At 39.2% G+C, this 27,254-nt stretch overlaps 1 protein-coding gene across 1 annotated transcript; it reads left to right on the top strand.

Annotated features, from left to right (window-relative positions):
• Nucleotides 1-430: 430 nt before the first annotated feature.
• LOC124148482 lies at nt 431-25,511 on the top strand. The gene is made up of 3 exons (XM_046519588.2): nt 431-1,516; nt 22,288-22,395; nt 23,041-25,511. The coding sequence occupies exons 1-3, from the start codon at nt 1,277-1,279 to the stop codon at nt 23,182-23,184; spliced, it is 492 nt and encodes a 163-aa protein (XP_046375544.1). The 5' UTR covers nt 431-1,276; the 3' UTR covers nt 23,185-25,511.
• Nucleotides 25,512-27,254: the final 1,743 nt, after the last annotated feature.

Genomic DNA, 27,254 nt, shown 5'->3' with positions numbered 1-27,254 from the left:
GCAATCTGGTTCCTTGTCTCCACAAGACAGTATGAGTCAGCGCTCGCTAGTGCAAGTACCACTCCTCGGTAAATGCCCATCCTATATGCTATACTTCCTCCACCGGTAAAGCCGACCGGTCTCTATGTCCACTACCGCCCCCACCTTCTCTCACTCAATCAGTGTTTGTCGTTCTGTCTCTCTGGATAGAGGCACATCGACTCGGACGACGGCTAAAGCAATGCCTTCCAACATGTGGATACTGTTTTTTGCAATGGCAGACAAAAAAAGCAGACAGGTCTATTTCTGGCTCGGGGGTCGCAGTGTGGACGACGGGGCTAGGAGGGTTGTACTTGGCGCTCTGCTGGTTTCTCGGTGATTTGATTTGCTGGTAAGTTAGCTGTTTTGCCTAATCGTTTGTATAGAATGAGTCAATGCGTTGTTTTGTGGATCGTTCTACAAAGAAGTTGATGTACTTTCTAATTGACCTCTCTATGAGAAATAATGAGAGCTTCGTACTGCTGGGAGTATATAGAGGTTATTAAACGTCTAGACGAGTACATATGGTGGGTATACCTCGGTAAAGCATTTTCCCTTGGAGACAGGCGGGAGTCATACTCTATTCCTCCACGCTCAGACAGGCGGTAGGAAAAGTTTAAGTGGAATTAAATAATACCATTAGTAAGCGATTGTCAAATTAGGGGTCTAATTTCATTCGAACGTTTGGCACTAGTCCAACAATATGGCGTGCATATTTACTAGTTTCGATCAATTCATGGTCATAAAGAAGTACTTGGCACATTGTCAAGTGAGGTAGTGAGGTGGGGAACGGCCTACAGCGTCTCTTCAGTTGTCTCCCCTACATCGTCGCCACGGTGTCGCAAAGCGGGAATGGTCATCGAAGTGTTTAGGCTCGCGTCGGCCACGAGGAATTAATTTATTTCCGATTGAGGAGATAGTGATGTCATTCTTTTAGCACAACGCGAGCAAGGCAAAATGTTATTGTTTGGAATCTAAAAATAGCTCTATCTAATTCGGACTGGTGACGTCACCTTGGAAGGCATTATCTTGAACTTTGGTTTATTCTGATTAAATATTAATTTCAAACTTACCAAAAAGGATACATTATCGTTGATAAATAGTCAACAATCAATATTTTAAGGAAAAGAAATTTTTCGCAGCTGAATTTCGAATTATTTCGTTTATTTTCCGCTGAAACCATTTGCTTCGAGGCTTGAGCGGAGAAATACCACAACACGTCTTGGCCCCAGCTGATCGTAGTAAAAGCGTGTCTGCCATGACGATGGCGAGCAGTGTGGACGTGCACGAGTCAACGGCGTTGACCACGGCAGCATTTATGCAGGAGCTGGGCGACTTGGACGACCTGACACTGGTCAAGGCGACTTATGCCGCCCTGGAGAGCGGGCGTCTCACTCCTCTCCTGAAGGAAGAGCTCAGATGCCGAATACAAAGTCGCCGACTCTCTGAAGGGAAAGACGAGCTCATGGTCGAGTTCACGGCTCCCACCAAAGACGAGGTACAGACAGAAAGTCAGACATTTTCACACCTTTGATAAATTTACTTCGCTCTGGTTGAAATATTCGTTAACAGTTATGATGCACACGTGCTATTCCACGTTCAGAAACAATGCCATTCCTGTTATTACATATTTAGCATGAATATTAACGAACGAAATGTTTGCAATACTTTTTTGCTAAATCATTGTTTACTTTTTAACGTTTTTGCATGTGTTTAATCGGAATGTGCACTAACCTATTTGCAGCTTTAATAAGCATTGAAATCGTTGTTTGTTGTTGCATAGATATTAAAGTTTTCATTCTCGTTTTGGAACTTAGTTTTATTATGTTCGGCTGCGATTTGATAACATAAAGCAAATGTCTGCAAAATCTGGGTTAACAACCCTTTTAACCACCAAATTCGGAGGTAAGGGATGGGTCAAAGATGGCACTTCGCGCCCCTTCCCTGTAATTAACCCGCCAGATTTTACCAATCCCTACAACCCCTCGGTCGAAACTGCGTCGGTAGGGTTCGCAGTCATTATCTCTCTGACTGGGTTTTTATAAACAGGAAATATAAAGGGATGGTACGCACAAAGTGTATTGCTGTAATGACAACAACTTTTTCCTCGGTTGAAAAATGTAAACAACATCTGTGTCGGGACGGCATCGAATTGCGTCTTCCATGGTCTTGGAGCGCCCTCCCCCTTGCGTCACTCACGGCTATTGGTTACTTTGATGCCACAAGCAAGAAAACACATTGTTTCGTCTTCATAACACTAACAGCATTTTTTTCGGTTTCTTTAGGAAAATGAATTATTTTGTTTCAAATTATATAATTCGATAATCGTGTCAGGCAATTCTATAATATGTTTGAAGCTTTGACGAGTTAGCATAGATTATGTTTATGAAACACTTGATTACGTAACCGATGGAGCTTTCAGCATCACCCTGAATACAACACGTATCGGAGTTGATCGTTTAGCTTTTATTAAGATCATTATACCTGTTTACATATTTGGAACTAATGTTTTGTACTGATCTACCTGGACATAAAGGGTTGTGTTGTTGTTAATCCACACCTTTACCTGAGTTGATTGGATTTATCCTTTGATTGAAGGCGCCATGATCGAGAGATGCTCTCTGGAAATAACACGCAATTGTTTTTGATTTATAGCTGTGGCTATTTTTGACATTGTTTTAAAAATAAATTAGAACTGGCCGCATACATAGTTGTTAGTTTATATTTACGATACACTTTCTGCAGTTTAGTGCGTGCAAAAATATACATGAAGCCGCCCCCTGTTTATGGCGAATATTTTATGTGTATTTGCAATAATATATTATATCTCTGTTTGAACAAGGAGGGAAGTAATATACATCTAAACACAACTGAAAAGATTCACAATTTGTTTTGGATTTTGATTACTTCGTTTCTATAATTTCTGAAGGGATTTCTTAAATTCACACCCATATATATATACAGTGTTTTCTTGTGACGGTGCCACTAGTGGGGTTAGGATACGCTCACCTTTTCGCGAACACCTGGTATCGTCACTAATTGATAGTGATTCATAAACACTTGCTCATGATATTGCCGGAATCGTACAATCGACTCTACTTTTGCAGAGATTTGTTATGATTATTGAAATGGTTTTTTCGCTGTTATTTGTATTGATCCCGTCCGAAGGTGTATGCTGTACACAAAACTGACGATAATGTTCAAGTTAAAAGACCTCAGAGACTCTGGTATATAATTACCTAGTCCAGGACTATTATTTTAACCATTTCGTAAATTCGGTTATAAGTGTGCGAAATTCCCCGTGTTAAGATTCGTGGTGTTTTCAAAGGATTTTCTAAGGCTGTTACAGAGAAACGTGTTTGACATTTTTGTATTTTGGAATATGATGAGCGAATGTTTCTTTTCTTTTTTAATCATGGACTAAAAATGGGAGTTGTCTTTGATTAATTATAAAACAATATACGCAGGAGCGTATACTTGAATACCGCATTGAGAGTAATTGCGTTATTTTCACATTGCGATTTAAAAGCGGGTTGTAACTTAAAATAAAATAAGTTATTTACTTCCAGAAATATATACGTTTGAATTTATATATATACCGAGGATATAACTTTCACGTGCAGGTTCCGGCGTAAAGGAAATCTGCTGTGCCTACGCGTTTGTTTCACATGCCGCATCGTTATTTGCAGTTCATTCTTAAATTATTTTGTTTAATTGTATGAAGAGAAAAATTTCAATATATCAAGATTATTCTTTTTGGGTATAAAGTAAGGGATGCGTTTGGTGCATTTTGACAATTAATGCTGTTTGTCCTTGTTCAACACGGTTTTTGCCAGTCCAACATTGTCAGAGTGATCACCCACATACCAATAGAACACATTTAATTTTTATAATGATATCTTCGTAACTGTATATATCAAACGAAATATATGAATTCAATTTCGTTATCTCATACAGAGATGGTACAATTTGATTTTAATTTTCGCACTGCACAATTCGAGGAAATATACAAGCAAAAATGTTTTTGCATATTGGGGAATACTGAAGGTCAATTTCTTATGTTTTCGTTAAGATACTGAAAAGACATTTAACGGATATCTGGTTTTAATTCTATACAAATTTACTTCCTGTCTAACAATAAACAAACAGGACACAGCGGCGATCTTGACATGCAAAACTTTAAACTATTTAAGCAGGAATTTGAAAAGCTAGGCAGTTTGAAATATGCCACTGTTTGGCCCATCCTCAATTTTTCCTATTGTACGAAAGAATTCTTTCCAGACGAGATGACCAATGGTCATTTCTGTTGACCTTGGCGTGACCGTGCACTCCCTGGGCGCGTGATTTCTTTACAACCAATCGCAACAGGCCAAGTTCCACACAAAGTTTTCATTGGTTGAAACTGGGTCAGGAATTATGCGGCAGGGTGTCGACGAGTGAGGCCTTGAAAGAGTCATATCAATTTGAAATCCCGATCACTCTGTCGCATAATGCGCTATTGTTCATATATATATCGGTGTATTTTAATTCAAACGGCCGTGCTATTTTTTTTCAAAAGTCATTTCGGTGATTCAGGGTTATAAATATTTTCAAATATGACACACGTGCTATATATACCAGATATTTTATGACATATTCACGAGATATATAATAAAAGCTGTTCTAAATTCACATCAGTATCGGATTGTATGTAGGTACTCTTAAACGCGATTGTCTGGTCCCGACTCGATTATATACAGACCGCCGTCTGTAATAATGCTGAGTGCGGCGTTAAACATCAAAACAACCAAAACCACATCAGCCCAACTTATCTTACACACAAAAGAAATAAAAACTATATTAAGTCAAACTTCAATCCTATTTTGACCCATTAAATCAAACGAATGATGTAAAAATAAATCTGAAATTACGAAAAGTTTATCACTTCAGGTAGTCTTTGTTATACAGCTACGTTTTTTGTTAAAATTATTACGAAAATATGAACTAGAAGGGATCTAGAACCCATCCCGGAACGCAATGGGTGTGAGCGAAAAACCCAGGTGGCGAAGACCCCCCGCCACGCATCGTTCAGCAATTGTAAATCGCTGCCCTATGGCTTTTTAATTCCCCCCTCGCATGTATTTTACCTGTCTGCACTCCTGTCTCAAGGTATTCGGGACCGGCGCCTTGACGGGATGTCACATGTATAACCCAAACAACATATCACAATGATCGGGCGGTGCTTCACCCGCTCAAACGAAAACATAATTGACTGCCATAGAAACGTTTTTAGCTGAAATCTCGATGGAAGAGGCCGACGTAATGAGATTATTTTGCTGGAAAAAGTGTTACATTCTTTCATGAGCACAAAGAATAAATAACGCTGCATTTCCTGGCACAAAATGCGACTCCTCTCTGATAAAAAGTTCTTCCGGATCCATTACCGCCTAAAAGGTATACGTTTCACGGCAATCTATCCACGATTACTTAGATAGCTATACACGTACTTGTATAGATGATTGAGACAATGGCGACACAAACGTATACAATATTCTTTTTATTCGTAAAATATGTAATGTAAATATTCCAAAACACTATTCTGTATTAACATACACACAGGCTATGACCCGAGACGGGGATTATTTAAGGTCGCTTTATCATTAAGTTTAACATTATTTTATGTTCATGTTGTCATGGTGATCGTATGTGATGTTCATGCCGTATGAGGCAATGACCAACCTGCAATCAAATTAACACAAGTTACATACACATATTGATATATTACTATTCAGGACGAACAAAAATAACTTGGGAATAAATTTTATATATATCTAACTACAACTTCCCGTTACGGATAATTTTTTCATAACATTGTGGACGAAGGTGTTTTTTCTATCGCCACCGTTGCTTCATGTTTTGACCTAGATGTATTCAAGCTCATAATCTGCATCTACGCCCCTTTATTAGGACTGTGTAATAAAATATGCAACTAGTTATTAAATTGCATAACTTTATGAAGTAATGATAATATATGGTATATAGTCTTGGTTCCAAGTCTGTGTCAACGAATTCTGAAACAGAGGAAACACAATTTGGTAATATGGAAATAGCGAATGCCAAATCGTTTGGGGGTCCTGTTTTGGTAAGACATTATGTTGTCTTGGCTGAGAAACAGGACATGCGTACAGGACATCAAACAGGACGTAATTTTCTCCAGTTGACTAGTTACGTTCCCTGAAATGGGCCTTATCATTGTGATATACGCAGTCTCAATATTTTCTAAATTATGTATCAACTTTGGCCCTGAATCGACTTTCAGCTTACAAGATACGTCTTCTAAACAAAGTCAGGATATACATGTATAAACAGAGTTTTGAAGATAATGTCCCAATAATCGCGGACTTCGTGTCTAGCCACGACCCGTCATGTTAAGTATTATAGACAGAGTGGAATGTACATGCCAGATAAGAAATATGTGTAGTGCATTCGCCCTTTTAGTAATCATGAGAGAAGGACTGATTTGTTGTACAAGAGAGAGAGAGAGAGAGAGAGAGAGAGAGACAGACAGACAGAGAGAGAGAGGGAGAGAGAGAGAGAGAGAGAGAGACAGACAGAGAGAGAGAGAGAGGGAGAGAGAGAGAGAGAGAGAGAGAGAGAGAGAGAGATTCCACTTGCATTATGTTCCATTACTTTTGACTATTACGATACGAAAATGTGAGAACACCTACAGGCATATAAGTAAGATTGTAATTGCGATCACCGTAAAAAATGTATAACGTATTTTTACTTGATCCACTCCCTAGTGAAGATGAAAGATGAAGAGTGAAAATGTATGGTGAAAGGTCAATGGCGTTTACTTTATCGTCACTTGTAGCGACATGTTTAATTGCCTTTCACTTTGTGCGAGTTCTAATTCATTGGAGTATTGACCGTCATAGTCAGGGCCAAACTGTATGAACTCACACAAAAGGAAAGCCAATTCTAATATTTTTATGTCACTATTGAGTACCCCGAATGATGTATGTACAATTGCATTTAGTACACGTGACTTCATGTTTACACTGATAGACTTGCAACAACCAGTTGTACCGCGGAAAAAAATAGTGGTTCCTGAAAACGAGAGCGTATGTATGCTCTAATTCCTCTACTGTAACAGCTTTGAAGTTTGTTTACAAGAAATAGATTTATATGATATCAGCAGTCGATGAGAAAGGTATGTTAACAGCTAACCAACCCAGTCAGTGACAGTGCGTCGTAATACATTTACCTACGTCAAAATGGCCTCCGACGCGAACAGCGTGACAACGAGATTTCCGAAGCTGTCAATGATTATACATGTGTCGAATATATACTGAAGTAAATTCATAGATTGCTGTAGAATGTTGTTAACTGTCACTGTCAGTATAGGCACGCCTCGAGTCGATAGATTAGGTGTGCATTTCTTCACCGTAGCAAGAATATTCGACCACGGGCATGCAGTCAAACACTCCGACTTTTTTCCAGTGTTTGAACATAGAACGAGTTCAAGTTGAACGTATCTAAATGATCAGAAACAACACTTGGTAGGCAACTTCCAGGGTTTTCCCCAAGAACGGGGAAGTGGTCGATCATTGTTTACGTCATTTCAAGAATACAAATCTCGTTAAAAGACGTATGAACGTCAAAATGTGACACTCAATTCAACCATGAAAGTCGGTTTCGCGGCTTTGCCACCAGTCTCTCGTTCAGTCATTCGTGACCAACTCGTGTTATTCCGGGACAAGCCGAATGGCGACATTTTTGCGACCGGGTTCCGTCTTTGCGCAAGCGGGCATACCTAAAACAATTGTCGACTCGTTGCGTAATGGTTCACAAATTTCCCCCATATATTATATATATATTTCAGATGCAATTTAAAGCACATCGGGAGGTGCGGAATTATACAGTATGATTGAACACATCTAACTGTGTCTTTGGTATATTTTTAGATGCAAGACATATGTAAAATCAAAAATTATTTCTGAGGGATTCTTTAACGAAGAACTTGAAATCATACGCGCATTCTGATTGGTTTGTCGTATTTTCGCACATAACATTCATCGACGGGGGGACGAGTCTTCTTGCGGGTGACGGAAAGGGGCGGGTGGTGACGAATCTCGTTCAACGTGAAGCCGTGTGACGTGTACACGTCGTATTCAAACAGTACATACTAATACAGAACATCAAAAGGCGTAGGGTTTGGAAAGGTCTATTGATGCACGATGTTGCGTGAAGAAACAGGTCAGACAAAAGTAATAAATCTCCGTTAAATCCTCAATCAAATAACTATAAAGTTTGCTGGAGTGTGAAAAAGAACAGCCGAGGCCTAAAGACCAAGTATAGTGAAGTGGAGAGCTGTAGTGCTGCAAGGAGCTTCTCGGCTTGCGTGTCCGTCTCGCATCGTTAGGAATAGTAATAAGGTCACTCAATAAGGTTTTTGTCTAATACCCTTGTGTTTACACGATATTAGTACTTTATATATAAGATACCGTTCACGAGGTCACACGTAGTCTGTCCAGGGAGTGGAGCTTGGAGATGGTGATCAATTGGAAACATTTATTTCCAAATGAACAATGAATCTGTAGGTTAATATACTCTCACTGATTGAAGAAAAACGACGTTGGTTGGTCATCCCTCGTCTGTGCACACACAGGAAGCATGGCCTGTGAGGGCGTGCAGCATTTCCTGTTCAACAGCGAAGGAAGTGTCAAAAGCTTGTGTGTTTTTTACTTGTTGGACTACGATCACGGCGTTAAACCTGCCATGCCGAGTCAGCAGACTGTGTCCTTGATTGTACAAGACGGGTAGATGGCCCATAGACATTGTCCTTGATGATGCGTTGATGAGGTTGCACAGCATGGAATATATAAACAGTTGTTCGTTCTTAACGTGACCTCACATACGACTCACGACCCCCTTTGTACACCCTGACATTTGTACGTTAAATGCAGGGAAATTTATGAAGTTTAATTGTATAACATAATTCACAGGCTGCGTAAATGTAAAGATGCCAGACTTTCAAGTTCATGCTGTCATTTCGTGGTAAACCAAGGTTCATTACAGTCAATCAAGTTCATGCTGTCATTTGGTGGTAAACCAAAGTCTATCATGTTCATACGGTCATTAAGTGGTAAACCAAGGTTCATCAAGTTCATACTGTCATTTGGTGGTAAACCAAGGTTCATTACAAAGTCTATCATGTTCATACTGTCATTTGGTGGTAAACCAAGGTTCATCATGTTCATACTGTCATTTGGTGGTAAACCAAGGTTCATTACAGTCCATCAAGTTCATGCTGTCATTTGGTGGTAAACCAAAGTCCATCATGTTCATACTGTCATTTGGCGGTAAACCAAGGTTCATCAAGTTCATACTGTCATTTGGTGGTAAACCAAGGTTCATCATGTTCATACTGTCATTTGGTGGTAAACCAATGTTCATTACAAAGTCCATCATGTTCATGCTGTCATTTGGTAGTAAACTAATGTTCATTAAAAAGTCTATCATGTTCATACTGTCATTTAGTGGTAAACCAATGTCCATCATGTTCATGCTGTCATTTGGTGGTAAACCAATGTTCATTCAAAGTCTATCATGTTCATACTGTCATTTGGTAGTAAACCAATGTTCATTCAAAGTCTATCATGTTCATACTGTCATTTAGTGGTAAACCAAGGTTCATTACAAAGTCCATAATGTTCATGCTGTCATTTAGTGGTAAACCAAGGTTCATTACAAAGTCCATAATGTTCATACTGTCATTTGGTGGTAAACCAAAGTCTATCATGTTCATACGGTCATTAAGTGGTAAACCAAGGTTCATCAAGTTCATACTGTCATTTGGCGGTAAACTAATGTTCATTACAAAGTCTATCATATTCATACTGTCATTTGGTGGTAAACCAAGGTTCATCATGTTCATACTGTCATTTGGTGGTAAACCAAGGTTCATTACAGTCCATCAAGTTCATGCTGTCATTTAGTGGTAAACCAAAGTCTATCATGTTCATACTGTCATTTGGCGGTAAACCAAGGTTCATCATGTTCATACTGTCATTTGGTGGTAAACCAAGGTTCATTATAGTCCATCAAGTTCATGCTGTCATTTGGCGGTAAACCAAGGTTCATCATGTTCATACTGTCATTTGGTGGTAAACCAAGGTTCATCATGTTCATACTGTCATTTGGTGGTAAACCAAGGTCCATCATGTTCATACTGTCATTTGGTGGTAAACCAAGGTTCATCATGTTCATACTGTCATTTGGTGGTAAACCAAGGTTCATTACAGTCCATCAAGTTCATGCTGTCATTTGGTGGTAAACCAAGGTTCATCATGTTCATACTGTCATTTGGCGGTAAACCAAGGTTCATCATGTTCATACTGTCATTTGGCGGTAAACCAAGGTTCATCATGTTCATACTGTCATTTGGCGGTAAACCAAGGTTCATTATAGTCCATCAAGTTCATGCTGTCATTTGGCGGTAAACCAAGGTTCATCATGTTCATACTGTCATTTGGTGGTAAACCAAGGTTCATCATGTTCATACTGTCATTTGGTGGTAAACCAAGGTCCATCATGTTCATACTGTCATTTTGTGGTAAACCAAGGTTCATTACAGTCCATCAAGTTCATGCTGTCATTTGGTGGTAAACCAAGGTTCATCATGTTCATACTGTCATTTGGTGGTAAACCAAGGTTCATCATGTTCATACTGTCATTTGGTGGTAAACCAAGGTTCATCATGTTCATACTGTCATTTGGTAGTAAACCAAGGTTCATTACAGTCAATCAAGTTCATACTGTCATTTGGCGGTAAACCAAGGTTCATCATGTTCATACTGTCATTTGGCGGTAAACCAAGGTTCATCATGTTCATACTGTCATTTGGTGGTAAACCAAGGTTCATCATGTTCATACTGTCATTTGGCGGTAAACCAAGGTCCATCATGTTCATACTGTCATTTGGTGGTAAACCAATGTTCATTACAGTCCATCAAGTTCATACTGTCATTTGGCGGTAAACCAAGGTTCATCATGTTCATACTGTCATTTGGCGGTAAACCAAGATTGATCATGTTCATACTGTTATTTGGTGGTAAACCAAGGTTCATCATGTTCATACTGTGATTTGGCGGTAAACCAATGTTCATTACAAAGTCCATCAAGTTCATGCTGTCATTTGCTGGTAAACCAAGGTTCATTACAGTCCATCAAGTTCATGCTGTCATTTGGTGGTAAACCAAGGTTCATCAGGTTCATACTGTCATTTGGTGGTAAACCAAGGTTCATCATGTTCATACTGTCATTTGGCGGTAAACCAAGGTTCATCATGTTCATACTGTCATTTGGTGGTAAACCAAGGTTCATCATGTCCATACTGTCATTTGGCGGTAAACAAAGGTTCATTACAGTCCATCAAGTTCATACTGTCATTTGGCGGTAAACCAAGGTTCATCATGTTCATACTGTCATTTGGTGGTAAACCAAGGTTCATCATGTTCATACTGTCATTTGGTGGTAAACCAAGGTTCATCATGTTCATACTGTCATTTGGCGGTAAACCAAGGTCCATCATGTTCATACTGTCATTTGGTGGTAAACCAAGGTTCATTACAGTCCATCAAGTTCATACTGTCATTTGGCGGTAAACCAAGGTTCATCATGTTCATACTGTCATTTGGCGGTAAACCAAGGTTCATCATGTTCATACTGTCATTTGGTGGTAAACCAAGGTTCATCATGTTCATACTGTCATTTGGCGGTAAACCAAGGTCCATCATGTTCATACTGTCATTTGGTGGTAAACCAATGTTCATTACAGTCCATCAAGTTCATACTGTCATTTGGCGGTAAACCAAGGTTCATCATGTTCATACTGTCATTTGGCGGTAAACCAAGGTTGATCATGTTCATACTGTTATTTGGTGGTAAACCAAGGTTCATCATGTTCATACTGTGATTTGGCGGTAAACCAATGTTCATTACAAAGTCCATCAAGTTCATGCTGTCATTTGCTGGTAAACCAAGGTTCATTACAGTCCATCAAGTTCATGCTGTCATTTGGTGGTAAACCAAGGTTCATCAGGTTCATACTGTCATTTGGTGGTAAACCAAGGTTCATCATGTTCATACTGTCATTTGGCGGTAAACCAAGGTTCATCATGTTCATACTGTCATTTGGTGGTAAACCAAGGTTCATCATGTCCATACTGTCATTTGGCGGTAAACAAAGGTTCATTACAGTCCATCAAGTTCATGCTGTCATTTGGTGGTAAACCAAGGTCCATTACAGTCCATCAAGTTCATGCTGTCATTTGGTGGTAAACCAAGGTTCATCATGTCCATACTGTCATTTGGTGGTAAACCAAGGTTCATTACAGTCCATCATGTTCATGCTGTCATTTGGTGGTAAACCAAGGTTCATTACAGTCCATCAAGTTCATGCTGTCATTTGGTGGTAAACCAAGGTTCATCATGTTCATACTGTCATTTGGTGGTAAACCAAGGTTCATTACAGTCCATCAAGTTCATGCTGTCATTTGGTGGTAAACCAAGGTTCATCATGTTCATACTGTCATTTGGTGGTAAACCAAGGTTCATTACAGTCCATCAAGTTCATGCTGTCATTTGGTGGTAAACCAAGGTTCATCATGTTCATACTGTCATTTGGTGGTAAACCGAGGTTCATTACAGTCCATCAAGTTCATGCTGTCATTTGGTGGTAAACCAAGGTTCATCATGTTCATACTGTCATTTGGTGGTAAACCAAAGTTCATTACAATCCATCAAGTTCATGCTGTCATTTGGGGGTAAACCAAGGTTCATTACAGTCCATCAAGTTCATACTGTCATTTGGTGGTAAACCAAGGTCCATCAAGTTCATACTGTCATTTGGCGGTAAACCAAGGTTCATCATGTTCATACTGTCATTTGGTGGTAAACCAAGGTTCATTACAGTCCATCAAGTTCATGCTGTCATTTGGTGGTAAACCAAGTTTCATTACAGTCCATAATGTTCATACTGTCATTTGGTGGTAAACCAAGGTCCATCAAGTTCATACTGTCATTTGGCGGTAAACCAAGGTTCATCAGGTTCATACTGTCATTTGGTGGTAAACCAAGGTTCATTACAGTCAATCAAGTTCATGCTGTCATTTGGCGGTAAACCGAGGTTCATCAAGTTCATACTGTCATTTGGTGGTAAACCAAGGTTCATCATGTTCATACTGTCATTTGGTGGTAAACCAAGGTTCATCATGTTCATACTGTCATTTGGTGGTAAACCGAGGTTCATTACAGTCCATCAAGTTCATGCTGTCATTTGGTGGTAAACCAAGGTTCATCAGGTTCATACTGTCATTTGGTGGTAAACCAAGGTTCATCATGTTCATACTGTCATTTGGTGGTAAACCAAGGTTCATCATGTTCATACTGTCATTTGGCGGTAAACCAAGGTCCATCATGTTCATACTGTCATTTGGTGGTAAACCAAGGTTCATTACAGTCCATCAAGTTCATGCTGTCATTTGGTGTTAAACCAAGGTTCATTACAGTCCATCAAGTTCATGCTGTCATTTGGTGGTAAACCAAGGTTCATCATGTTCATACTGTCATTTGGTGGTAAACCAAGGTTCATCATGTTCATACTGTCATTTGGCGGTAAACCAAGGTCCATCATGTTCATACTGTCATTTGGTGGTAAACCAAGGTTCATTACAGTCCATCAAGTTCATGCTGTCATTTGGTGGTAAACCAAGGTTCATTACAGTCCATCAAGTTCATGCTGTCATTTGGTGGTAAACCAAGGTTCATCATGTTCATACTGTCATTTGGTGGTAAACCAAGGTTCATCATGTTCATACTGTCATTTGGTGGTAAACCAAGGTCCATCATGTTCATACTGTCATTTGGTGGTAAACCAAGGTTCATTACAGTCCATCAAGTTCATGCTGTCATTTGGTGGTAAACCAAGGTTCATTACAGTCCATCAAGTTCATGCTGTCATTTGGTGGTAAACCAAGGTTCATCATGTTCATACTGTCATTTGGTGGTAAACCAAGGTTCATCATGTTCATACTGTCATTTGGCGGTAAACCAAGGTCCATCATGTTCATACTGTCATTTGGTGGTAAACCAAGGTTCATTACAGTCCATCAAGTTCATGCTGTCATTTGGTGGTAAACCAATGTTCATTACAAAGTCCATCAAGTTCATGCTGTCATTTGGTGGTAAACCAAGGTTCATCATGTTCATACTGTCATTTGGTGTTCCATATCTGTTGCTGTGAATATACAAACTATATTCAAAAATAGGATCTCCAACGTTGTTTGAACGTTCATGTGCATTCTGGCTGGCAAATTTCTGAATAAAACCGCTTTGTTTATTGTCTAACACATGTGATGATTAACACTTCATTCATGAAGGATACTTTGGAACTGGATCTCATACACCCGGTATCAACAGCAGATCCAAGTTCTATATACATTAAAACCTCGTTAATCCGGATGGCACAATTCCGGATAAAGGAATCGTGTGTAATGTCCGTATAATCAAACAGACGCGCTGAACAGAAGCTGCTTGGATGGCGGGTTTTCGGATTAAACAGGTTTCACTTGATATAACACCAAGGAATAGAAAAAGCATGACCAATAAGGTTTCACCCCTTGACTGTCATCAGAGACGTTTGGAGGTAAAGTGAGCACAGGATATTGATCCCAATTGCGACATTTTTGTTGTAGCTATATATGCTTTGCACTATTATACCGACGACCTGTATCTCTTCACGGGCAACAGACGCGCCTTGTACGTCATTGTTCAGTTTAAAATAACCCAATTTAGAATCGTGAACTTAATCAGCGACTAGTGGAAGTACAATAGAGCAAATCGTAGTTTTAGATATCGATACAAATTGGCGATTTTATGACCTCGTGTGTATGAGACATTAAACTATACTTCCGCCAAGCGAGCGCAGACAGCCGGTGTTAACGTGTATGTAAATACATCAGTTTAATCAATACATTTGCCGATGGTTTCATGTAACCGTGAATATACCTACGCGACAAGTCCTACATTTGGGTCGAGGTGATGTGATAGCTTGAACCAGGCGCCCATGCATGTACATAGTACATAGACACTTAAAGAGGGGCTCCGCTCGAGAAAGATTGCAGTCCCAGCAAATGTGACGCATGTCGCAAACACTACTAATCTGTCTGGTATCTCAATTATTATGATGCTTATCTCCACGTGCGTTAATGATTACTCCCCATACATGAACAGGTTGTCTCCGTTTTCCATATGGTACTAATAACATGTTTTTGACCTAGACTGTATTTGGATCAAGGCCATGTCATTGTGCTGTTATAGGGTTAACACTATCACACACCAGCTTAGGATAACGGTATCACACTTGAGTTTAGGATATCAGTGTAAAACTTCAACTATTGCACAACAACGATTATCACAACTACACAACATTACGAGTTAACATTAATATACAAACGTATGGGTTAACACCATTGCAAGTTCGGTGAAAGTGTTAAATAGCAGGTAGGAATAACATCATTACACTGCAACTATGTTAACCCTTTTACACAACAGGTAGGATGAACACCTGGATAACTGGATAACACAACAATTAGGGTTAACTTTATTTGACAACATTTCAAGGTAACGGAATTCGATAGCAGTACGGGTTAAAAGAATAAGACGATAGTCTGGGTTACTAGTATTACACAACGTTTGTGATAACGGTTTTACTCAGCGAGTTGGAACCCAAGTATTAGACAACAATTAGGGATAACCGTGTTAGACAACAGTTTTGGATAACGGTATGAGACAGCAGTAAGGGATAACGGTGTTAGACAACAGTTTTGGATAACGGTATGAGACAGCAGTAAGGGATAACGATGTTAGACAACAGTTTGGGATAACGGTATGAGACAACAATTAGGGATAACGATGTTAGACAACAGTTTGGGATAACGGTGTTAGACAAGTTTGGGATAACGGTATAAGACAACAATTAGGGATAACGGTGTTAGACAACAGTTTTGGATAACGATATGAGACAGCAGTTAGGGATAACCGTGTTAGACAACAATTTGGGATAACGGTATTAGACAACAGTTAGGGATAACCGTGTCAGACAACAGTTTGGGATAACGGTGTTAGACAACAGCTTGGGATAACGGTGTTAGACAACAGTTAGGGATAACCGTGTTAGACAACAGCTTGGGATAACGGTGTTAGACAACAGTTAGGGATAACCGTGTTAGACAACAGTTTGGGATAACGGTATGAGACAGCAGTTAGGGATAACCGTGTTAGACAACAGTTAGGGATAACGGTGTTAGACAGCAGTTAGGGATAACCGTGTTAGACAACAGCTTGGGATAACCGTGTTAGACAACAGTTAGGGATAACCGTGTTTATACCATAGTTTGGGAGACACACACGCATGTTTGTGTCAGCTGGAATCATTGTCGCCATGTCTGCCACACACACACCCTCCCCCCACACACACACCCCCACCCCCCACCCCCCACCCCCCCACCCCCACCCCACCCCACCCCACCCCACCCCCACCCCCTGGGTCACCATTACTGCTCAGATGTTGCTTTGAAAACAAACAAAGACTAAACACTGATCGGGCTCATAAAGTTCATGAAATGTCCACACTCTTTGCTTTGAACGTCGATTATTGTACGCTGTTTTGTGCCCCCACTCCCTGATATTGCTAGAATATTGCTAAAGGCGGCTTAAAACCATACTCACGATAATGTCTACGTCTTTGTACGTATTAAGGGACCGAACATTTGATATTCGTGGGGGGGGGGGGGGGGGGGGATTTTCTTTTATCGAGATTAGCTATTTTTCATTTACAGCTACAAAACCAGATATTTTTTGTTCAAAACAATTTCTCTTTTTTCAACAGTCTGAAGCGTAATTAGTTTTCAAGAAGTTTCGGGGACACTGTTGCATTCAGCATCTTTTGCCGGGACAAACGTACTAATCCAACTGGTCGTACCACGGGGAAATGTGTAGTATCCAGACAGCAGAGGTTTGCAACACGTACAATCTATATGTTTATTGCACTATGCCACGATATACTAGTATTCATTATGTGATGAACTATTTAGTATAGTTGATGGATGTGGCAGCTAATCCGACAGGTGATGGAATACATCCATGTACTAGTTCTAAGCGCTTGTCCTAGTACTGGCAAATCACGCGGATAAGTAACGCATTGACACATACTCGCTATGTTTCTAATAATCACACAATGTGCAATGTTGTGTCTTTTCATCGTCAGGATTTGATTTAAATTATACCACCACCTGTGTTTGTACGCACAGCGGGATAAACACGCTGTTAAGACTGACATGGTTTGCTGTTCATGTGATAGGAAAGCTTGACTCAGATGATAGGAACGCTAAAATATTTTTTGCATATGGAAATAGGTATTCGGTCCACTTGTCAGCACAATCAGGGTCTCCGTATAAATAAAAGCGAAAAAACCCTTTCTATAATGAGGAGAATCTCTGTTGAAAGCTCGATTGTACAGTTCCGACTGTATCATGAGCATGTGTTTATGAACCATTACCAAATAGTGGCGATACCAGATGTTCGCAAAAAGGTGAGCGTATCCTGTCCCCACCTATATCACAAACACATCCAAAGGAAAGTCAATTGTTCACCTGAGAAGACAAGGGAACATATGGTACTGGACATCATATTGGTCAGTGATGCGTCAAATTTAGAGACGTCCACTACATGTCTATAATAAACAAATTAAAGGCTTGACTGAGGCTTTGAATTTTGTAACCTTGATCAAACAATTTCTGAGCAAGATTCGTATGACGCTTTTTGAAATTTTCGTTTATAATAAAGCGATAATAAAAAAGGTTAAATAAATATCATATCACAGCGGAAAAAAATCTAGCTTTATGTCGCATCCATACCCCGGATCCGGGAGAGGGACTAGTTGACTACAGCGAGAGCTAAAAGTTAACTAATAAAATATAGTGCGTGTGTTCTGTAATAGTACGCTAAACATTCATGCATTCAAGAACTGCGAGTATCAGACAATTTACAAAAAAATGTGTTTAATATCAGCCTTATAGCGGTGTAATTGTTTTAATTTTATTATGTTCCTACTCAAATTGGAACTGTAAATTAATGGAAAAAGATCACGAAGAAAATACTTTTCGGGGAATGAAAATAACCGAGGAAACTAACTGGCGAAGCCGTGAGACAATTCCCTATCATCACGTTACAAGTTAACTATTTCATGTCCCCAAATGTGTGAAAACAGTTAAAGGCCTCAAAAGAGGGAAAGATCCTACGTCATCTGTCACCTCTGGAGGTAGTCCATCAAATGGCAATAATTATGTGTCATCTGTTGCCTTTAGAAGCTTCAACTTGCACTATATCCCTATGTCCCGCGAGTGAGTGAGTGAGTGAATTGGGTTTAACGCCGCTTTTAACAGTATTCCAGTTATATCGCGGCGTGTCAGCTTAATGTGGGAGGAAAGCCCGAAGTGATGCAGGTCTCAGACGTTTACCACTTCGGTGAAACCCACGAGCACGGGTATGGTGCTGACAAACCTAGAAACATAATCGGGGCGAACCGCTATGTCCCGCGAGGACACTGCTGAACGTGGAGTTTTGGAGGGCGCATACTTATTTCGAAACCGCTGATCGTCCTCACTTTGGTGATGGGAAGCACAAACACATTATTCATTTTGGGAAGATGCTGTATGTAGTATTCTCCATGGAAAGTAGTACCGCTGAGGAATTTAAAAACGGTAAATCCAATCTGAGATGTTTATTAAAATTATTGATGTGAAATGTGCTTCTCTAGACTCCCAGAACTCGACATACATTCTTGTGCTGTACACGAGATCCCAGCATAGATGTCGCTGATGTGTCTAGAGAAAACATGCAGCACCGAGAGAGGTTTCCTAGAACAGTAAAACATGATGATGATGATGATGATGATGATGATGGTGTGGTGTTTAACAATCACTAAAGTAATTACAGACACATAAGAATTATGATTCTTAAACTATAATCAAGTATACACCTGCAATACCTCGCTTTCATTTCACTGTTAATATAGAATTCTGTGTCTGTCTAACTTGAAATGATGTATTATAGATGGTATTTTCGATAATTGATAGGAGAAGTCTTCTAAATCGGTGACACATTGACTTAGATTTTATCTTAGCCCTTAGTTGCTTAAATATTCATAATATATGTAGGATATATAGGATAATGTTCACAAACGGTTATGTAATATATCCTTTATGCTGAATAAAATATAAGATATATTAGTTGATCAACCGCATTTTGATAAAACATGTGTACACTGATGCTTTCTTATGTCTGTTAAATTAACGAAATGTGTCCTTTATCAATAAGACGTTATTAAATAAAGGAGATATTGCATATTGCACGTGTAGTGCAGCTTAGCCCAAACATCAGCCTTACAGTAGAGGAAGTGGCCACTTGCTATTTCCTCTGTTTTAAACCTACACCGTGTTATCTTGTGTAGTCTGTACTTCCCCTTTAGCAATGTTTCAACCATATCAGCAACATCTTAACACCCAATGCAATAAATAATGGTGCGTTATAATAAAGTCTTTATTTACAATTTGAACAAACCCTTTTTCTTTTTTTTATGCAAAATAACCATGGTTTCATTAGTAGGACTTCAGTCATGGTTTCATGGTTTCATCACTGATTTTATTGATCCATTCGTATATTTTTCACCACTATTTTGCACTCTACGCCCATTCATTTTTCATTATTCTTTTGCGTTGACGAGTTATGTCAACTCCAACCATTATCAACCAGCTGTGTCAAAACACATTACATGTTTCGTAAGACCTTCAGAAAGTGCATCCGATTATTATTATTATTATTATTATTATTATTATTATTATTATTATTATTATTATAATATTTTTACATGTGTTCCTTACCCGTGCAAATGAATTTATGAAATGATTTGGTCTCACACAGACTTTTATTTCATAAAGGTCGCATCAATGTGTTTTAAAAACATAAAATATTTAAATAAAACATAAATATTTATGAATATCTCCCTGTATTACGCATGTACATACATATATTGTTATTGATCGTGTACCGTTGCGATTCATCTTAACATAATATTCTTATAAACTGTAAGGGAACTATATGATTATTATTTTTTCATGTAATTTCCACGATTAACTAATATATGTGTAATTACGGTCGTACCAGTGTCGATCGGAATAACTGGTGGACATTCTACCTAAATAAATGTGTTATGTGAGAATTCGGTATCCGTTTGTTTCAGTCCTTGCAACAACGCAGTATATATATTCGCCAACCCTCATGTCGAGATAAGCCCCGCCCCGCGCTAGTCGATACCAACATCAACATAACTAGCATGCACGGCATAGCAACCAGCGAACCAGACAGCCCAACTGGCGTATATAGACATATTTGCACCAGCTTCGTCTAGCATTGATTAAAAATGATTTAATAACTCCTAGCTATATCGACAACATGCATACCATATGGGATGACATAACATGTTTAATATTCATCTTTAACTTTTGTTGTGTTATCGAGTGGTATTATGCGCACTGGATAAAGAATCGTTTTGTATGTGACAGAGCGCCAGACGTATTGTTGTACGTCATTTTCAACGGTATTACTACGCATCGGGATAGTGTCACCATCAAAACGGATTATTGTAGGTGTGAATTACAATTCCGTCAAACCGTTTGATACATTATTATTATTATTATTATTATTATTATTATTATTATTATTATTACATCATAACTATTATTTTCAACATAGTATATTCTAGGCAGTATACTAGTTTTATCTTTTCTGTACACCCCGTATTTTATGATCTTAAGGAGATTATTTTCAACATAGTATATTTTAGGTAGTATACTAGTTTTATCTTTTCTGTACACCCCGTATTTTATGATCTTAAACGACTTAAGAACTATTTTCATTTTTTCTTGTCGTATTTAACCTTGAGCTCAGGTTTACTTTGGTTAAGTTTCTGTTAGCTTAGAATATAAATTGCAAAAGCAGGGTCCCTTGGTGTTTTTCAATTACCCCCTACTATAGCTGTACAGCTCACGCAACGCAACGCCCGCTGGTAAACCCAGTGCAGTTAGTCAGTGGTTTTTAAATGCGTCGACATCAGTCAGAGCGAGTAATGAAAAAATAATGGCATGTTTTCTGGAATCTCCTTTTGGCAAGCTTGTTTGTAGCAATTCCAAACTTGTAGTAAACAATCTGGTGCTTCCCTCGTATCTGATATATCCAGTGACACATTTGGCATCGGTGGAAGCTTCTTGAAGTCCGACGCCTGTACTGACTGACGGCCCCACTGCGCGCTAGCAATGCCACCCACCCGACACCCAGCCATGGGGGAAACACCTATATACCCCAAGCAATGTTTGGCTTGTTCGCCTTTCCAACAATAACAATATCGTCTTTAAAAAAACATTATTTTACATACATTTTACCTTTTTGGTTGTTGTTGTTTATGATTTATGTCATAACATGTATCTGTTTCTTCATCATATAGTTTTTTCAAAAGAAATCTCCATTTTTCGACTATTCGAAAACTATTATTGAAGAAATATTATCTTGGTGACGCAGTAATATTCGCTTGTTGTGTATCAGATATTTGTTCGCGATGTTTGAGTATAAGTGTTTTTGGTTTTCGTCGTTCAGGCGTATTTCAATCATTCCGTCATGACGTCGGTTTGTGCGTATTATTTATAATATGTTGGTTCGCATCAATTGACTACTGTAAATCAAAATGCCTTTAGTTTTCGTTTCTCGATAATATTTTGATCATTCAGTCTCGTTGACGTCTCGCTTCAGTCAAGGTATTTCCTGGAAAATTGACATATTTCGACAAGAAAGTATACGATCCAGTATCGTAATGTTTGGATGTTATGATTTTAATGTTTAGATATTATGATTTTAAAATTCTGATTACGTTATTTTAATATTTAGACATTAGGGTTTTATTATTCAGAGTTTATTTTTCTACATTTGGAAATTAGGATTGTAATATCACGACTTTCGGAATATCCTTGGTACGCCCAAATTCGTATGTTCAAGCTTGTTCAGTTATCCCATCGTATTGTTTCCGTTACTGTCTACAGCATAATGTATAGTAGTACATGGTGATTAACGCTGATGGAGTAAGCCACTGTCCAACTACGCCTTGTTTCTCTCCAGCCCCGCCCCGAGGAAGTGGCCAAGTTGGACAGGCGCAGGGAGCAGAATAGGCGAGCGGCTCGCAAATTCCGGGAAAAGAAGAGAAACAAAACTGACGTTCTCATGCAGGTAAACTTACAGTCTTGTCGTGATGTTTTAGCAACAAAAAACTAAATGCGAAATTGTTTGCAAAGATAGGCTCGTTTATTCGTTATTAGATTATCTTTCTAATCTATTTTTGAAAAAGTTTGTTTTCGTAAAGGGTAATAAATTTTGATGACAATTAAAGTTACGTTGTCTAGGCAGGTGAAGTGCTCTTGAAGATTGTATTTCGGTCTGTCATAGGTAAAACTTCTTAGACTGAATTTATGTGTTTACTACCCAAGCGAATCTGACGTCATTTGTATGCATCGTTCATATGTTGGCATAACGTTGTTTTGTTAATACATTTCGTTCGGTAGATTCCTCTTAGAGACATCGACTTGTCTCAAAGTACTAGTGGTTACAGGTCACCATCTATCTTTCAGGATTGGGCACACTGTGGCCCAGAGGTCAAGAATGATTTGATCGTGGGGTCGAATTCGAGATTTCCCCTGAGTAGGATTCCTGGTTCGTCAGCACCATACATGTGGCACACACCTAGTAAACGTCTTAAACATGTCTTAGTTTGGACTTTACCCCAGAATAAGCTGACACGGCATGTTATAACTGAGATACTGTTTAAAGTGGCGTTAAACCCAACTCACTCACTCACTTACGCACTCACTCTTTCAGGAGACTCATCGTCTCGAAGCCAGTAACGACACCCTACGGTCAGAGATCTCCGAACTTGGCAAAGAGCGGACCAGATTACTAGCTGTCCTCACTGAGCATGCGCAGCTATGTCACATGACCAAGGTGGACAATCCACCACCCTGACCTCTACGCCCAATAGCACCCATCGATAAGGTCACGTGGATCTATTCACTCATCGCTCATTGGTCAGTCATCTGTCACGTGTCATCTCCTTGTGTCAAAGACAACCTTCACCCTGACAGAAACTTCATCAGATGATGCAGCGTCAGGCCTCCGTGTCACTGCCCGGCCTAGTTGAGATGTATTTGCAGGGTTCTTGTAGCATGGCAGCATGCCCGTCAACAAGAAAGTTTATAAACAACGACGCATCTCATATAGGGACACAATAACGTCGTCGTTTTCAACGCAGTTTAATCTTCCCGAGTTACGACTAAAACACAATGTCCAAAATCTGACATTAAAGACCCCATTTAATAAGAATTTCAAACCATTTATGCAGATATCATGAATTTGATGTTTTATTATGTATATGAAGGTTCAACCTGACCAATCATTTAATAGATGTATGTACAGAAATCTTGATTGTTATAACTGTCAATTTAAGTGTATATACGAAGATATGGTCTATTCTGTACAAATATTATTTGACGCTCAAATGGACAATTCGTTATCTTGTTATATTTCAAATTTGAATCATAAATGGCATGTTTTAGGTCTATGCGTGATTCGATTATTACCCAAAAATGTATCAACTGAAACAACACGATTCACTTAACATGTATCAGTAAACAATTCCTATTGTTGTGTTCTTTTCAATCGCTCACAATCTAATAAGGATTTGATATTTGACCACAGCCAAATGATAAAACTTTTTACTTGCGTTATATATGTAAAACTGTTTTGTGTTTTATGGACCGAGGAACAAAACATATCCGTCATTAAACCGGAAGTCACGTGGATTGTTTCCTATAATCATAACGAGCAATGCCATAAAAATAACCTTTTGGAATAATGGAAAATAATTTCACAATATATATGTGTATATTGTGTATCGTACAGCCAGCTGTTGCTCTTTTAATATTTCTATATTTCAAGAACACAAAAAGAGGTTTTAATTATAGATATAAGAAGTACTGTTTGTGTTCCTTATTGCGTACTGGGAGTATTTACACCATGTTGTACAGACGTCCATAGCTTATCATAGTGTAGTACATTACATTTTTCTAGATGTTAGAAACACCGACAGTGCTTGTAGGCGTAACTGATTGCTTTAACTACAAATGCAGATATGTTAATTTCTTTTCCTGACTATATGATGATCGTTCAAGCTATTATCAACATCTGTCCACGCAAAATAATTGTATCCGGAAAAGAAATGTATCTGTCATTATTATTAGTCTGGTGATGTCACATGGTCAAAGTGACACGCTATGAATGGAGACCCGTAGGAGGTTTATTTCCATTCGTCATCGCACGTTGATGGCATGAAATACCAGGTGTAATTAATTCGAATGTTTATCAGATAGATCCATGAAGTCATTAATTAACGTGACGTCAGCATGCATCTAGTAGTTAAACACGACGTCACTACTTATCATGTCACGTGTCATATAACACCATGACGTCACTTTGATCATGAGACTAGAAACGCCATGTCGTCACTACGTGTCATTCGAATGGTAGCGTTACGTTTTATGTGACAAGAAACACCATGACGACACTTGGTTTATGCGACTAGACACGCATTGCCCTAACTACGTGTTACTCGACTGGTAGCTCTACGTGTTATGTGAAAAGTAACGCCATGACGTCACTTCTTGTTCTGATACTAGTAACGACATGTAGTCATTACGCGTCATGTAACTGTTAAAGTCTTTAGGTACTACACGTGTCATGTAACTGGTAAAGTCTTTAGGTACTACACGTGTCATGTAACTGGTAAAGTCTTTAGGTACTACACGTGTCATGCAGCTAGTTACGGTGTGAACTCACCGTGTATCGTATTATTCATAACGCCTCGCAGTCATTACGTATCATGCTGCTGGAAACGTCATGTAGTCACTGTGTGTAGTGAACATAATGACACTTTTGGACTAGTTAGTAACGCCACGTGTCACATGACTGATAACGCTACGTGTCATATGACCAGTAACGCTACATGTCATGTGACCAGTAACGCTACATGTCATGTGACTAGTACTGCTACGTGTCATGTGACCAGTAACGCTACATGTCATGTGACCAGTAACGCTACATGTCATGTGACAAGTAACGCTACGTGTCCTGCGACTGGTAATGCTACGTGTCCTGTGACTAGTACTGCTACGTGTCTTGTGACCAGTAACGCCACATGTCATGTGACCAGTAACGCTACGTGTCCTGTGACTAGTACTGCTACGTGTCCTGTGACCAGTAACGCTACATGTCATGTGACTAGTAACGCTACATGTCATGTGTCTTGCGACTAGTATCGCCATGTAGTCATGAGTAACGTGTTACAGTGTTAGCCTCATCTACCTCCTGACGCCACTACCCCTAACAAGATGACCCGGACTAGATCACGTGTTTTTCATCTCACAAATCTGTTGTTCGCTTGTCACCCACAGCGTTTAACCTACCATCAATCTTCAGCAAAGTAGCTTCTTTAGAGATCCTGTGATGAATAGAAGAATCGTCAAGAATTTGCTCACGAAATAATGTTATCAACCAATATACACTACTCGTTGTCATGGAACGTGCAATCCCGTCTTCTCATGTCACTATGTTTAATTTGCACTATATGTAAGTTTTACTGACTATTCCGGAAACATACTATATCTGGTTGTGGGACGAAAACAAACTCAGTATCAAGTTTTAATTATACAATAGGTGATCGTTAACAATGTCCTTTGTGTTTCGAGAACCCTGGCGACGCCATACTACTAATGCATATGTATGAGCAATTTTGACACGCGGGCAAGCACATCACAAACCACGTCCTTTATGGGCGTGGCCTGCCCTCCCCCTGTCCCGACCCTGTCCTGTGAGGGGTAGTGGCGTCCATCTGATTGTCCCCCTGATGTCAGCCAACCAATCATTATCGATCTTTGTGTTCAAGTAACTCAACAAGGGAAATGATCTCAAGATCAATACTGTTTTTGATCAGTTTTCAGTACATGGTCATTATAATCACAGATTTTTATTCTACCTTTTCAGCTTTTTTATCTTGAGCCATAAAATGGCAATAAAATTTGAGGATGCATCACGTGTTTTGTCATATTTCTGTGTGGACTAAAATAGCATTCATATATGCAACACTTCCTAACCTGACAACGCTAAAGGCCTCACTCCGTTTTAAAGAATTACACATAGAAATGACCTCGGTGGCTTGTCGGAAGTACCTGGTTCGTCTTATAAACATTCAAGAAAGGGGAAACCTGGTCCGCTGCGAAGGCTTTGTCAGATTGGAGCGTATGCATTTGATTGGGTGTCCTCAGCCTCTTTGAAAGACTTTCACTTGAAAAGAGTGAATAAAAAACACTTCAAACACGTTTACACTAAGAACTGTATTTGTGCAAAAAGTTTTCGAAATAAAGTAGTGGAGACAGTTATTCAGCTTTAAGGCATCCAAATACAATAAGCGTAGATTGTGTTTGTCATGCAGGTATTCAGAGGTGCTCCTACTTGCCACTGGCACGTGAGCGCTCTCTTCACTCTGGGTACGTACACATATGAAAGGGCAGAAAAACAACACGTGTCTGCAGACACTTATAGCCTATCACTGTATCACTGTGACAATGCTAGAGACAGGAGCTGCATCGCAATGTGCAGACGTCACTTTCGTAGTACCAGTAAGTCAAAACAATCTCAGTGTCTGACACAAGTCTAGGCTATGGTGACATGGGAGACGTTCTCTCATGTTCTCTGACAAGCAGAGCGTTTGGTGACATTTACTGTGTGAATGAAGTTAAGAGCATTTGTAATGGGAAGACACAGACAGTGACGGAGACCTCGACATCTCATTATTATTAATAACTTGTCTCCCGACATCACAACATGTAAGATACCTCTGAAGAATAACACAACAGTACTTGATAGAACGTGCAATACTTATCTATATCATATAATGTCATCTATCTAATACACCGAGTTGTCTGTAGATATCTACATACTACTGACTTTTACACCCATGTAGAGAATCGAACGGGGTTCGG

This window comes from Haliotis rufescens, unplaced genomic scaffold, assembly GCF_023055435.1.
Source record: "Haliotis rufescens isolate VD_foot unplaced genomic scaffold, xgHalRufe1.0.p SCAF_3, whole genome shotgun sequence".
Lineage (NCBI taxonomy): Eukaryota > Metazoa > Mollusca > Gastropoda > Lepetellida > Haliotidae > Haliotis > Haliotis rufescens.
This window is presented reverse-complemented; position numbering and strand designations above follow the sequence as displayed.

Bases quoted from the DNA above. Each gene is read 5' to 3' on its own strand.
- LOC124148482 (XM_046519588.2), top strand. From the start codon at position 1,277: ATGACGATGGCGAGCAGTGTGGACGTGCACGAGTCAACGGCGTTGACC. The intron at 1,517-22,287 runs GTACAGACAGAA...GTTTCTCTCCAG, and splicing joins CGGCTCCCACCAAAGACGAG to CCCCGCCCCGAGGAAGTGGC. The intron at 22,396-23,040 runs GTAAACTTACAG...TCACTCTTTCAG, and splicing joins AAACTGACGTTCTCATGCAG to GAGACTCATCGTCTCGAAGC.